General features: G+C 40.4%; 1 protein-coding gene across 7 annotated transcripts in view; it reads right to left on the reverse strand.

Moving 5' to 3' along the window:
• Positions 1-15257, reverse strand: part of BEST3 (bestrophin 3) — a 70350-nt gene that overhangs the window by 41555 nt on the left and 13538 nt on the right. For all 7 annotated transcript variants that reach the window (XM_036920966.2, XM_036920959.2, XM_036920964.2 and 4 more), the window contains 5 exons: positions 12227-12381; positions 10950-11027; positions 10708-10860; positions 7685-7765; positions 5874-6025 (listed from right to left, as the gene is read on the reverse strand). In XM_036920966.2, the coding sequence (XP_036776861.1) occupies positions 5874-6025; positions 7685-7765; positions 10708-10860; positions 10950-11027; positions 12227-12381 (619 nt within the window). The remainder of the gene's footprint in view (positions 1-5873; positions 6026-7684; positions 7766-10707; positions 10861-10949; positions 11028-12226; positions 12382-15257) is intronic.

Here is a 15257-nt window from a genome sequence, read left to right on the forward strand (position 1 = left end):
GTGATCCCTTTCATAAGCAGCTACAAACTCTCTTCTCAGGAATTTCAAATCCTTCAGCCACCACAGATGGATACCATGTTAGGGTCTTTCCAGCACCTTCATGGGATTATGCTTCTTTATTGTTGGCTGTTTTGATTTTCAAGACAGGATTAAAGGGAGTTATGAGACCTCAGGCCTTTAACTTCCATGTGTTTCATTCCTCAGAGACTTAGAAATGTGTGCTAATGGATAATCCTAAGTATTTAAATAAATAAGAAGAATTTTAGAGTGACTTGTAATGGCTTAATGTGAAGGCAAGCATTCCATGCCAGGCTAGCTGTGGTGGGCCAGACCTGGGCCTTATGTTTTGTTTGTTTGTTTTAAAAAGAAATATATTCTCAACCACGCTGGCTTGAGTTTAAACATTCTAGGTTTGGAAAAGTTAGGTCTATCGAGCATAAATCTTTACCATTGCCCAAAGAAGACCCATTTTCGTTTTAGGGCATGGGTGTGTTCTCCTGACATGCACCTTGTGGATAATTCTTTTGGCTGCTTGTGGGTATTTTCTTGATTTTAATAGTGTCTCCATGGTTAAGATAATGAAAAGATGCCTTAATCAAAACTGCAGATCAGAGAGTGTTCCGTAGCATGACAAAAGAACAAACTGCGCAGATTCAACTGAGCTCATCTCAGGTGTGATAATGGGAACAGGATTCAAATAGGGAAGATTTTTTTTTTTTCATTGCTCAGTTAATTTATAGGATGGTCTGTTGAGTGGAGATTACTGTCCATACAATAAGTTAACACTATTTATTAAATGCTCAAGACACGTCTATTTATGAAAACATTTCTATTTTTGGCGCTCAGTTCAGATTTTCAACTGGCCTTTTTTCATTCCAAGTGGTCATTCTGAAGTTGATTTGTAACATGCTTCATACAAAGACCAGGGGTGTGGGCCTTCAGCACTGGCTTGGTGTTAGAAACAATAAAATGCAGTTTAAAACAGAAGTTTTTTGGTCTCAGATTGGAGAGATAAGGATGGGGCTTGTTAATTAAAACTTCATCTGGATTAAGCCATGCTGCTGATGGGATGTGGTGAGAACATCGGGTCCTGTTTCCCTAGCGGCACAGGCACCCTTTATGTGGCAGCCCATCTAGCACCCATCCACAGCTCCATCCTCCCGTGCAGACACTGCAGCCTCCCTCCCCGCAACCAGCCCCAGCCTCTGCCATCCTATGCCAACCTCCTCTGCCCCCCGCTCCTGTGAGCAAAAGGGAGCTCATCCCCTTTCCCTTATAGCAGCTCCTACTCTCTACTCTCTAGCATACTTGCTCCACTACCAACTCCTACCTATTCTCCACTCCTCTCTCTTTCTTGACTCTCTCCCTTCTGTCATCTGCTCTGTGTACATCCCTTGTGATGCCACCCTAGCTCAGGCCCTTATCCTCTCCTGTCTAAACTTCACTAACAGCCAGTTCACTAGTCCCTCTGACTCTAGACTTATCCCCAGCAGTCCATCAGCTGGCTGCTGGGATAACCTATCTAAAGCACAAATGTGGCCAGAACACTTAATAGCTTTGGAAAAAGGCCAAAGGCCTTTACTCAGACTATAAAACCCCCACAATCCTCCCTTACCTCCTTCTCCAGATTCAGATCTTGGGTCCTCTGCTTTGCCTCTCAACTGTTACTCTGATAGAAACAGGGAGTAGAAAAGTGGTTGCTAGGGGCGGGGGGATGGGGAAACAGGGAGAGGTTGGTAAAAGGGTACAGACTGTCAGCTATAAGGTTACCAAGGTCTGAGGGTCTAATGTAAAACATGGTGACTATAGTTAACACTGTATTATATGATTGGAATTTGCTAAGAGAGTAAAACTGAAATGTTTTACAAAAAAAATAGAGAAAGATAAATATGGGAGGTGATGGTATTAATTAAGTAGGGGAATCCTTTTACAATGTAAATCTATATCAAATCACCATGATGTATAGTTTAAATATATTATCATTTTATATGTCAACTATACCTTCATAGCTGGAGTCTTAAGAAAAATTGTTACTCTAAATACACTGTCATTCCTTTCTGTTTTTGCTCATATTGGAATGTAGCCTCTGCTGAATTGGCCCACTCCTATCTGTGTGTTAGCTCCTAATTTATTCTTAGAGATGTGTATTTGACTCCCTAGTGCTGAGAAGCCTTCTCTGATTCACCAGGTGGGTGAAGTGTGCATTCATTCAGTATAGTGTTTTTTTTATTGCTATATTTACCATCTTATATTATAACTTCTTCCCTTATTGTGTCTGTAAGCTCAAGAGGTGGGGGTTTTCCGGTCTATCTCCAGCATAGAACCTACCATATACTAGGCCCTGAAAGAAAATTTCACTTGACTAAATGTTCCCCATGTGAAGACACAGGGAAAAACATGATATTTCAAGTTTGTACTTGAGATAAAAAGGGGGGAAAACTTACTTTATTCAGTAATGTATTTCGGGGAAGTGTGTAGAAACATAGAACAATATTTTGGACATGTTCCTGAATATAGAGAACAAAGGAATTGTCTCCACGGAGTGTCCTTTTTTCATGGGAGTGAGAAGTGTCCTGACTGTAAAGGAGAATAATTTCTCAGTTGCTCCTAGAGAACATTTTTTTGCTCAGTTAGAGAAGGCATTGCCTTGCTTTTGGAATTTCTGGGTCATGAGAATTAGGGTTACAAACCTGAAATGTTGATATGAAGTGATAAGGGAAATTTGATCTCGGAATTAAATATACTGGGAACATATACCCTAAATAGAATAAGAAAATAAAAACTCACTCATCCAGGAAAAGGTTTTATATGCTCATCAAGCAGCAAACACTCTTCTGCACGTGTGCTATGCTGACACCTGGTCTCCACCATGATACCAGGAGCTTGCCCACAGGGCCACCCACACTACCACGATCCTTGCTTTTACCTTCTCTTTCCTCCCCAGGTTTGGTCAGATGGCTATCTTGATATTGGCCTTGTATTTGGTGAGTGAATAATTCAATGCTTAGGGAATTGCCTTTTGTGATTCTGGAGGACATCTATTGATTTTGTCAGCCCAGCAGAGCATTCACCCTGGTTTCACGTCGCCTATTCCATGTGGTTGGCTCCGGCTGACCACACCCCTTGGTCCAAATGGACCCCATACACCAGCCTTGGCTGATCAAAATATTGTGTCTCCCTGTTGATGCAGGTCGGGAGTGGACATGTTAGTCAAGCACAGCCAATCCTCATAAATCCAGTACTTGAGTTTTAAGAGTTGGAAAAGAAATGTGCTCTTTCCAAAGATTTACAGAGAGGATAGGTTGTATGACTGGAGCTGCTGGCCGCCTTCTTGCCAGTGTGCCATCAGGAGGGTAGAGCCTGCCTGAAACCAAAGCCAGTGGAGAGAAAAGCAGAACTGAGGGACAGAGAGGGCAATAGGGAGTCCTGGTGACATTCTTTGAGCCTCTGGATCTAGCCACACCCAAAGCTAGGCTAGTCCCTGCATGTGACCCAAGAAACCCCTTTTGCTTAATTCAGATTGAGTTGGTTTTCTGTCACAGCCAACCAGAAACATCTTGTCTACTTGCACAGTTGTGGTAGGAATTGACACTTGGGGATCAAAGGGGGTGTCCCCGGAATGCTGACTTCCCAAAGGCAGTACTCCTGCTGCGACTTGTCCTGGATTGCAGAAAATTCAATCAAGTGAGTTTTTGCCTAATTGTTTCTTTGAGCAGTTGGGTCTAGTGGAGTCATTAAATGTCTCATGAAAACTCCCCTAATAGACTCTGGCCCTTGGCCTGCTCCCACCGTGCTAGTCAATAGGACATCTTCAGTACAGATCTCTCTGAGGACTGCAATGTTTTGCTGCATTCTTAAGTACTGTCCCTCCTGGTTTTCTCTCAAGCATGTTATTTTCTGTCCCAAATTTCCAGGGCTAGTTTAATGTGAGGAATATCTTAGACTTGTTTAATCTTTCTGTGCCTCACTTTGACACCCCCAAATATGAGACCTGCATGAGCAGATAAGAATAATGCACTACATCTAGAGTTTTCATGTTTAAAACCTCGTTTAGTCTTCTCAGTAATCATTTGGGGTAGAGAGTTTCCCTGAGTTCTTGTAAATTCCAAGTTCTATCTTTCTATATTTAGAAATGGGAGAAATGCATATTTTAGTGCTTTCTGAAGAACATGGACACTAGTACAGGCATGTAAAATTATGATGATTAGGATGACTGTAGATCAAGATAAAAATCTTGAAGAGTAAAAAAATACCACTTTAATTATCATGCAAGACAGCTGATGGAGCTTTAGAAGCAGAGTGCAAATGGCACTTGCAGTTTAAATCACATCATCCTATGATTTTCCCTGACCCTGTCAATAGAGTGGGTGTCTTTTGTTTTACACTGTGGATCTCCCAGTGCTTCGCGTTAATCAAGAAGGGAGTGAAGGGGAAGATGTAAAGCATATGTAACTACCTAAAAACAAACTCAAGAAAATAATGTGTTAATTCCCAAACTTGAGAAGGATTTAACAATCCATGAAACCGCTAGTGCGGAGTGTGTTAGAAAATCCAGAGAAGTGCCAGCTACGGGAAATGAGCAATGGGCTGGGGCCGGGATGAGTACCCTGGCCTGGCAGAAGCCCTGAGCCGGTGGCGCTGGGCGTAGCAGGCTGCCTAGATGCAAGTCTAGTCTGAAGCAGGCAGCCTTCTCTATGGTGTGCTTTGAAGAGAACAATGCAAATCTCCTGGCTCCTAAATCACCTCATTATTTGCCACAACTCCTGAAACTCTCCATTGTCATCTTTTTCTTTGGATCGCGAGGGGCTTTCCACTTTTTGGCCACAAATCATCGTTTATAAGGATTGGAGGCATTTGGCTAAGAGTAAAGCCTTGTAGGAAGAGGACGGAAGCTAGATATCCTGAGAGCCAGAAAAGAGGAGGCTGAACACCATGGGGAGAGGGGGAAAGGGTCACAGGTGGCAACCCCGGGTCTCAAAATCGCCCCACCGATCTGCTCAGAGCTGGCCTCTGGGAACAAGGAACCACAGTTTTGCCAAGAGTTATAAGACAAATTCTGAAGATGTTTTCTCTTTTTCTACAATTTTTTAGAGGTGTTCCTCATATTTTTCTAAATTTGTCCACACTCTTTAAGTTACTTGGAAACTGTAGCATCTGCCTTCAACAAATATACTTAAACTTCCCCCACATTCACACATTTCTCCAAAATCAAATACATTATCAGATTTAATAAAATTATTCAAGAACTGTGCATGATCTACTTCAGGCCTTTGCCCATTTATTTAAAGCTCACAGTACGTAGGGACAGATTGTTATGTTAAAACCACGGGACAGAGAATATATACATACTGAACATAGCTCTGGATTGAATTATAATTTTGGAGAAAACTTTTGATAAAACTCATCTCATTCTTTTAGAGTTGCTTGTCTCCAAGTAGTCAAATACAGTGCCTACACATGCTATATACTTAATAAACACTGGTTAAAAATACATTTAATTATGATAGTCATGATTAAATAATAAATGACCACATAGTTAACTAATTAAACAACTCTTCAAGTGGAAAGGCAAAAAAGAGGATAGTTTTACAAATAGTAGAAAAGTTTGCTGTGGTATAAAAGCGAGGTAAAAATGCAAATGACTTCCAAACACACATACATATACCACATTTAAACCAGAAACAACAGTCTCTTTTCTCTCTAACTCCCTTAGGCTTATTAATTATATCTGAAATTTTGAAAAGGCTACTGTTATCAGTCATTAATAATTGAAAACTGTCATGAATGTTAACTTCAAGACTAGGGCGTAAAAAGATCAGAACAGTGATCTATTTATTTTCCAAATATTGATGATTTTTTAAAAATGCACTTACCCCATTTGGACTGTTGAGCCCAGAAATGAGGGTATGCAGTAGTCAGCAGCTGCCAGCGTATATGGGGGTCGAGCAGCAGAATCATCCCAGTAAATGTCCTTCTTCATCTTGGGTAAGCTCATGTGCATTTCATCCACAGCCAAAAGAGAGACCTAAAATCAATGTTATATTGTTAGAATAATTCAGATTTGAACTGTATAAAAAAAGAGTAAATTCCAGTGGCTGGGTGGGATTTGGAGTGGATAGAACAGAAATCTGAGTGAGTGAATATATACACATCCATTGTTCATATTTGAAGGAGCCAGGCCTGCTACAAAGGCTTGTCCGTGTCTTTTGCTGCATGAGATCACTTGGCAGCAGGGTAAGTGGGGCTGTCAAACTGTCCAGACTTGGTTTATCAGGCCATGTGCCCTATGGTGGAGCCACATCTTACCTGCAGGCAGGAGAGGCACCTTTTTCTTCTTTGCTCAAAGTTACCATATTGTCTAGTGGCTATCCTGACAGCAGCCACACAATGCTGGATTTACAGGAAGGGGAAGCTTCTCAGTATCCCATTCAGTTGATTCCAGTAACACTTTTATACTTGATATCATTTCCTTGTGCCCTGAATTTTTATTTGGTTGTTTGGAAAAATGGTTCTACAAGCCTATCCTGCTTGGAGCTGTCATGGTCTCTCCTCTTGACTTGGACCAACAGGTGCATGAATAAATAATGAATCCTCTGGGAACCCAGTGTTTGCAAAGAACAAGGGGAGCAGAGCACTTCTCAACAGAGCAACAAGGGGATTGTTGGAGGAGATCTTGGAGAGGATGTGCCCACCTGTTGACTCCCGGGCTGGTCCTGAGCAATCAGAAGCTCCTCACCCCCTCCCTTGTCTGTGGAATGTACGTTCTGCCCACTATTCCCAGTTTCGGGATCATAGCCTTGAGAGAGGTGTTGTTGGGACTACCAAAATGGCACACATGACTGGACCCAGTTAAGGCCTCTAAACAAACTTTGGAGATTTTTTTGGGCGCCCACGACAAGCCTTAGAAGCTCCCTTGTGTTTTAAAACTGCTGCGTGTCAGCCTGGAGAGGTCTGCCTCTTTCTTTGGTCTCTCTCTGCCCTCTGGGTATGGGTGTCAGTTTTGCGAAGCAACAGTGATCTACCTGTGAAATCTTTGAACCTGCTTATGAGCTGTGTAAGGGCTCAAACAAACAGACAAGTCAAAGACCCTTGTTTGTGGTTCTCGGGGAAGAGGATGGGCTGAGGAGTGTCTTGCCTAAAAGGAAAATTCTCTCATGCTGATTCTTCATGAAAAACCTCTTTGAAATAATGCTTTAGGGAAGGGCCCTGTGGTCCATTTGGTGTGATTTAGGCAACTTTGAGACTCAGGCCATCTGGCTACCCTCCAGTGCCCAGCTGCTGAACATCAGCTGCAGGGACCCACTGGGTACCAGTGTGGGAGCTCACACTGGATCGTGTTTGACCGCCCCTTTATGTCACTGCCCATAGAAACAGATTAGGGAACGAATTGAAATATTATTCTGTACTGAGATAGAAGAGGCTGTGTAAAGTTAATAAAGAAACTTACAAAGAAAGCTGGCTTGACATTCTATTTAAAAGGGGCTATGTTTTACCTGGAACTGAGATCCAGGACCTGTGAGGTTTCAGAACAACCCAAGACAACCACTCCATAACCAAACCACATTTTTTTAGGCTAAAGCTCTGCCGTGCAGGGGATTCAAGCTCATTCACCATCTCTTTATATTAGAAACATCAGCAGTGATTTATTATTAACGTTTATGAAAGAAAGAAAAGCTCCTCTAACCTGCAAATTTCTGTCAATGCACCAGTTAGTTTCAAAATCATCATCATCTTCTCCAAAAGGGTTGATAAGCTGCTCGGCTACCTGCAGTGGAGAACAGAGATGAGTCCATCGTGATGCTTATAAAGACAGAATGGAGGTTGAAGATGACTACTGTTTCCCTCTCTACTTTCTTTTGTCACTTTCATAATATAAAACTTAGAGGGGAGTGGGTTGTTCTACAAAATGCAGATATTTATCAGCAAGTGAGACTCACCTCTCAGACTATGCAGAACACACCTGCATGGGTAAGTTGTCCAGTGCATCTGGCTGTGGTGAAGCGACCCTGTCCAGGAGAAGCCATGCACAACTTAGGAGTCAAATGATTGCTTTTAGGTATGATTAAACCAGTGAATATTGAAGAAGTATTGACAATGTGGAAGGCACTTCAAAGGGTACATAGCCGGTGCTCTTAATTTACAAAGGCCCAGGTGACCACCCAAAATGTAAACATGGGGGAGGCTAAACAGCAGAGAAAGACTTAAGATGCAATTCAAGAAAACAATACAAGGAGTTTTCACAGTTACCAGACATAACTGCTAAATGAATGAGTCAGAGAGAGCAGGTTAATTCATAAAACTGGAATTTGTATTACTTAGTTTTACCCTGAAGGATTTAGTGTTATCTAGTAAGTTAGTTTTCCTTCTGGGAAAAGTTTAGGTGATGTCTTATCCCATATACTCTAGTAGTTGGTTAATATTAGATGTTCTCACAATGTTCCTGAATTTTATAGCCTTCTTGATGAGAGATGTAAATGCCAAATATGACTCAGATATGACCCTGTCATTTTCCTTTGATTTTTATTTCCTGTGTGTGTGTGTGTGTGTGTGTGTGTGTGTGTGTGTGTGTGTGTGTGTGTGGTTTCACACTGGACCTACTTGGGAAAAAAAGTGCATTAAAAAAAAGCACCATTGATTAGTTGAGTTTCTAGATTCTGAGACGATTTGGTAGAAAATCTACCTACTTATTTTTAGGATTTAAGTCTAATCACTTAAAGCAGTTGTTTCAACCTTGGTTGAACATCAAAATCACCCGGGGAACTTTAAAAAAAAATTGATACCTAGGTGCCTCCCCCAGAGATTCTGATCCAGTAGTGTGAGGTTGAGCCCCAGGCATCAGTATTGAGTAAAGCTCCTAGCAGACTTCAGTGCATTTTGAGAACCACTGACTTAAAGAAGTACATCTCCCTATTTTTAACAGACAGCCCTAGGCAAGGCCTGTGCTCTGACTCGGTCAGCCATACAGCAATATCTACATCAAAGTCCTTTACTGCAAGTTCTAAGGGATTTTCTACCCTTTTTTTGTGTAGGGTTTTCCTTAAGTTAAAGGGAATATATTCTTATTATATCCAAAACTTCACTTTTATGGCATCAGTCCTGCATATAGTATTAGAGTCACATTCAAGTACCAAAACGTTGTCCCTGTTTCTGAATTATCTATCTCACAAAAATACTCTTAACTCTCTTGGAGGCTCTGTTTCCAGCAAATAATTGAGTAATACACTGTTCCTAAGATTAAGATAGGTTTTCTATACTTTGAAAAGATTTATAAATATTAGAATGTTCAAGATGAAGCAGCTGTTTAGAAATTGAGATACAATGCATTGGCCGGGAAAACTCACATCTCTTGTGGTTGCATAGCTTTTAAAGGAGCTAAGATCGTCTCCTAACATTTTGCCTTTAAAACTGTTTTACAAAGGAAGAGGTTGTTGGTATTTTACGGAGCGTATCAGAAGGCAGGAACTGTTAACCATGTCTTATAGGCTGGCTGAGCACCTCACACAGACACAAGCAAGGAATGAAAACCTCAGCACAAATCAGAAGAGAGGACAGTTTAAGACCAGGATGACTGAGCACTTGGGCCAACTGTGGTGGTTTTCTGTTTATAAAAGTAGAGCCTACTTTTTTCTTTTCTGGGAAATGAGGACCGTTAATCTCTCCTGCTCTTTTTCTGCCTTAAATGGGTGAAAATAATTACAAATGACTGTCAATTTACAAATGGTTAAAATGTTTTTGCCATTTGCAAAGGACATGCCTTTTTTACTCTTTGGAGTATAATTTGAAATGCCAACATATTTGTTTTTCCTTGTTAAGATTGAAGCCAACAAAAGTAAAGACAACTGCTGGGAAAATGTTGTCCAACCTGGAAGGTTCCTCCACCCAGCGCATGTCAACATGTGGCTGTTTGGGAGGTCAAATGTTTGAACATTCTGTTTAATTAAAGTCATCTTCAAACTGTCATTAGATTTCAGTGAGCTTAAAGAAGCCATTGACTTGATTTTTTTTTGCATCACATATTTCTCTTTTGGAAGTTCACAAAAAGATATGGAAGAAGCAGGCCTCTGATATTTACACATCCATCTAGGGAGGGGCGATGGTGGTAGTGGGAGCAAATACCTGCTGCACTGATAAGTGGACAAGTCCTCCTTACTCTGACCTGTTTTTAGTTTCCTGGCAGACCAAATGTCATCATTAATCCTGGTGTTTCTGGTTTTGATTCCAATGAATTCTTTTCTGAATCTCAGTTTTGGTTTTGCAAATGGGATGCTTTTAATGTTGTGGGACAGCCAGTGGGATTTCGGGGAATGATGCTATAACAGCACAATATTAATGCTTAAGTCTGAGATACAAGGTTTCTTATTTACTCTCTTTGAATCTGCCTAGTTGCTTTTGTGGCATAAAATATCAGTGCAGGTACAGATATTGCTGTAATTAAATTATTGTAATCCTAATAGGAGGATACAAAGACTTTAAAAAACCAACACCCATGAAAGGGTATTCCTGTAACCTCTGCTTCAGACTGCTGCTGTGAAGCAGTCACCACATCCACTTTATTCCCTGTTGAGGAGTAATAGCATCTCTAACCTGTTAATTGTTAAACCTGTCTTTGGCTCACTCATGAATGAGCGACCCGATAAAGGATCAGTGTGCAGAGCAGAACATGCTCAGAGATTACAGAGAGGGTCTCAGGCAATGACACTTGGCTACCTTGAGCCATCCTGCATAGAAGAAGAATTGCAGGAGAGTAAAGATTGGAATGTAGAGATCTAAGTCATGCTCTGCATAGCCTTGGGTGGGATCCAAGAACTGGCGTCCAATCAAGCATGCAAAGAAGAAGGTGTAGACGGCCAAGGTGACAACCTGAAATACAGAGAAATTTGAGTGAGAACTGAGTGCCAGCACCAAAGTAGGGAAGGAGAAATAAACATGAAATGCAAAGTATCTGATACCTGGGTGTAAACCAGCGGAATCCCAACCCAGTCATAGCCAAATAAAAGGCTGCACCAAGAGCGGTATCGGTTCATTTCCTAAGCCAGAAACGGAGAAGACACAATTTACTAAAATGATGGGTGTGGTAAGAAATCTTCCCTGGGGTTCAGAATGTGGCTATGTCTTTTATGAATGTGTCTGGAGAATGATGAGACCGACTTTGCAAGGCTGATATCAGGTTCTGAAGGCTACTCCAAAAGGAAAATTCTGGAAATGACAGGCAACCAGTATCATCGAACAATGTGCAAAAAGGTTGATTATAGATGGACATTGAAAAAAAATTCAGATAATTCAGGGTATTATATAAATATCTCTATTCTATTGAATCCCTAATTTACAACAGGTATGTTTGTCCAAAGTGGTAGAAGGCAGTGGTTAATATTTTGAAAAATTATTTCTAGCCATTTTGGTAAATTATGTGGAGAGCAGATTATTATTATTCTTTGTTTCTCTATCTCTTGAAAACATGCTTACTATAGATCTTAGAAAAAAGAAGTGAATATATCCTAAACCTTTTCCCCCACAAATGAGGACTTTGGAATGCTTATATTGACAGAAAATCTCTCTCTATTTGGAGCAGAAAGGACTGAGATCCATTGATTTTTTTTCTTCTCTTGCACATTAGTTATAAGACTGGGAAAAACAGTTTACATTAATCTGGGAACTATTTTTAAATCACTCACTCCTTGTAGCCTAATCCAAGTGGGAACCTGTCATGGCACACATCTCTCTAGCCCTTCCATAAATTTGTTTCTCAGATGAATTCAGGGTTATTTCATCTAATGCAAACACAGTCACTTCCTGGAGCATCTGGAAAGCTGGCTTAACCTCAGGATAGTCCATTTTTGGGCAGTTGACTGGGGAGATGTATTTTCACTCCAAATTCTATTCTGGGATCCTGGAGTCAGGGATGGCAAGTGAACCAGGTGGGCGCCAGATCATTCAGAGCTCTTGGCAGATGCTGCTAATCAATTTAGGGACGCTTTCTTACAGAGCTTATTACAAAGCCTAGGTCTGTTTAAAACACAGCTTCTAAGTAACGACTACTGGTCAACAGGAGTTAAAACCTGCGTACTGTCGCTGCCCTGCATGCTGTGGGTTCTGACACCAGGCCAGTCTTCCTGGCCCCTTTGGGATAGGACTGATCACAGTGGCCTTGTCCTGGTGTGACGAGGTTCCTGTTACATCCAGATCCTGTCTGCCTCTGATTAGTATCTCCTTTTTGCAGTGTACTTACAGTCATCAATGATTGCAGATCTACGCTGTCTCTGATTCTGCCTTCCTTTCGGGCCTTAGCTGCGAGATTTCCAAACCAGATGAATGGAACCCAGTATTTCAGGTGAGGAGATTTGAGGTGGTTGAATAATTTTCTTTCATCTGCTGTCATAAAACCTTTATATGAAATAAAAACAGCTTAATTATACACACTTAACTTAGCCCTAATACATTCCCCTAAATATTTCAGTGTCTACTATGTGAGCATGTAATGGGGCATATTAAAGAAATATAAAATAAAGGTTCCTGTCTCAAGTAGCTTACACATGTATTAGAGATAAGGAATGTGTTCACTCGAGCACACACACACACACACACACACACACACACACACACACACACACACGAAGTTACATAACAATATACGAGGCAGTGAATGTTGGCAGTCCCTACTAGAGAGGCCAGTAGGAAGTAAGGCAACATTAAATGAGGACTAAAACATCTGGGGAAAGTTTCTTCTTCAGGTTTTGGTTTATTCAGCCAAAATTGGGACGAGAATGCTTAGAATTGTTAGGATTAGAAGAAAAGGTGATGTGTATACAATGCACCTAGCGTAATGCAGGATAAATAAATCACATGATTTTCCTCCTGACCACTTCCCTCAAAGTCCTAAGTACCAGGTCCTCTTCTGTGAGCCTGCTCTTCTGAGGAGCCCTTCCTTCTGCTTCCTCTGGGACTTCTCCACTTCAGGACCCCCCCCCCCCTTGGCACTTTCTCTTGCCTTGAATTACAGCAATGTTACACAACAGTGCTTCCCCTGCTAAGACCCTTTGGAAGGGCAAAGAGCGTATTGTCTTCATAGTCCTCACAGCATTTTGCATGTATTTTAAAGGTGTTTCTTTACTTTCTTGGGTTTGTTCATGTGTATGCGTGTGTGTGTGTGTGTGTGTGTGTGTGTGTGACACAATGTGCTCCAGCTTGCAGTTCCCTCTCTGCACCTGAGTTTTCTCATGTGTAAGAGGGACATGATAATATCTACTCCACAGGAGTTGTAGATTTGCCTGAAATGATGAAATGTCAAGAGGTTAACATAATGCTTAGCATGTACTTAGCACTCAGTAAGTGCCAAGGTATAATACATTATGTGAGACTTTAGTTAACCACTCTTCCTTCCACCCATATGAAGGAAAGAAGAGATTTGAATAATAGGGGAGGAGAAATAAGGTGGCATGTTTATTTCATAAACAAACAATCATTGAATGTCTACTATGTACCAGGGTTTGTTCATACAAAGATGCACTTAAAGAGAGTTTACATTGTCCATTGAAAAAAAAAAAAGATGAACTCAAATGGTAAAAATATCCCAAAGATACAAAGGAATATTAACGGGGCAAGTAAATCTCATTTTCCCAGCCACACAGTTTCCCTCTGAATGAAATCACTGCGACCAGATTATTAGGCATCTTCCCAGAGAAATATTATGGATTTCATACAGGCCTAATATTTAAAACCACAAATGATTTTATACTACATACGTATCTGCCATTTGCTTATATTATTCAGTTTTATCTTGGAGATATTTTGTTATTGTTGTTAATATATACAGAGCAGCATCATTCTTTTTAAAGAATTGTATTCTAGTTTAAAGAATGATGTATTCTAGTTAATTAGATGCAATATTTATTTGACTAGTCTTTTGAATAGACATAATTGTTTTAATTTTTTTGCTATTAAAAATAATGCTGCAATGGCTATTTTTGTACTTACCCCTTGGACTTTCTAAGTGGACCTTTAAATGTTAATTATGATTTAATATAAATAATGTTTTCTGAATTGAAGCTAATTTCTAAAACTGATTTTTGTTAGCTATTAATTTTAAGTTACTTTTGTCTCAGAAATGCGATCATTTTTGCTTATGAAATTCTGAGAACACATTCACATAAAAATCAACTTTTGCCCTAATGTAACACATTTTCTATCCTTAACCATCTGTAATCAATTTCTGAATCTGGTTGTTCTGATGAAAGTAATTCTCCTTCCTCACTATGCAGACTGAGTTTTATTTCAGAGGTGTTGAGAAAAGAAGTCAAGGGAGCGTGAGACATGCCTGTTTTGAGAGTCACTGATTCACAGAGCTTTGGCCTTACCTAGGTCTTTGATATGATCTAGACCAGTGTGTGTTTTTTTTATGATTATTTGTTTGATTTTTATACTTGATTTATATGTGAATCCCACATTTCTCCCTTATTATTATTATTATTTTTTTATTTTTAATAAAATGCTGAAGTGGTAGGTAGATGCAAGATAAAGGTAGAAAACATAATTTAGTGCTGTAAGAGGGCAAATGTAGATGATCAGGTGTGTGCCTGTAGACTAAGTATTAATCCAAGCTAGACAAGGGCAGCAAAACATCCACGGATGCAGAAGATTTTTCTCAAAACAGAGGGGGTGAGGTTCTAAGCCTCACCTCTGTTGATCCCCAATTTCTCACCTGATGACCTAGACCAGTGTTTTTGAGAATAAAGTCCACAGATCATGGGCAGCTGAATTACTTGTGACACCTATCATACACGGGCAGCACTGGGTACCACCCTCACCTACTAAATCAGACCCAGGTCTCCACTTTAGAGTCTCATGTAGGTAATTTTAGAAAATAGCAATGCCTTGGCCTTATCCCCTGAGATGCTGATTCAGTTGGTCTAGAGTGAGGTCCAGGCATCAATATTCTTTTAAATCTTCCTGGGTAATTTAATAGAATTGGTCCATTGCATGTTTACCAAGCTGTGCAGGTAATTCTGACAGATGAGCGATATTTGAAAATGACTGCTCCACTGAATAAAGATTCTGTTTATTTGATATTTGAAATAAACAGAATAACAACTACAAAGCCAATCTTTACCAACAGGACACTAGTTTTAGATAACATTCAGGTTATTTATATTAGTTTACAAGGGTCCTGCCTGTGCCTGGGGAACTGGACTTTTTGGAGGTCACAAATGAAATGAACCTGGTTATTCTCTTCTTGTTTTATCAGCACATCTCAAAATTATTGC

This window comes from Manis pentadactyla, chromosome 10, assembly GCF_030020395.1.
Source record: "Manis pentadactyla isolate mManPen7 chromosome 10, mManPen7.hap1, whole genome shotgun sequence".
NCBI lineage: Eukaryota > Metazoa > Chordata > Mammalia > Pholidota > Manidae > Manis > Manis pentadactyla.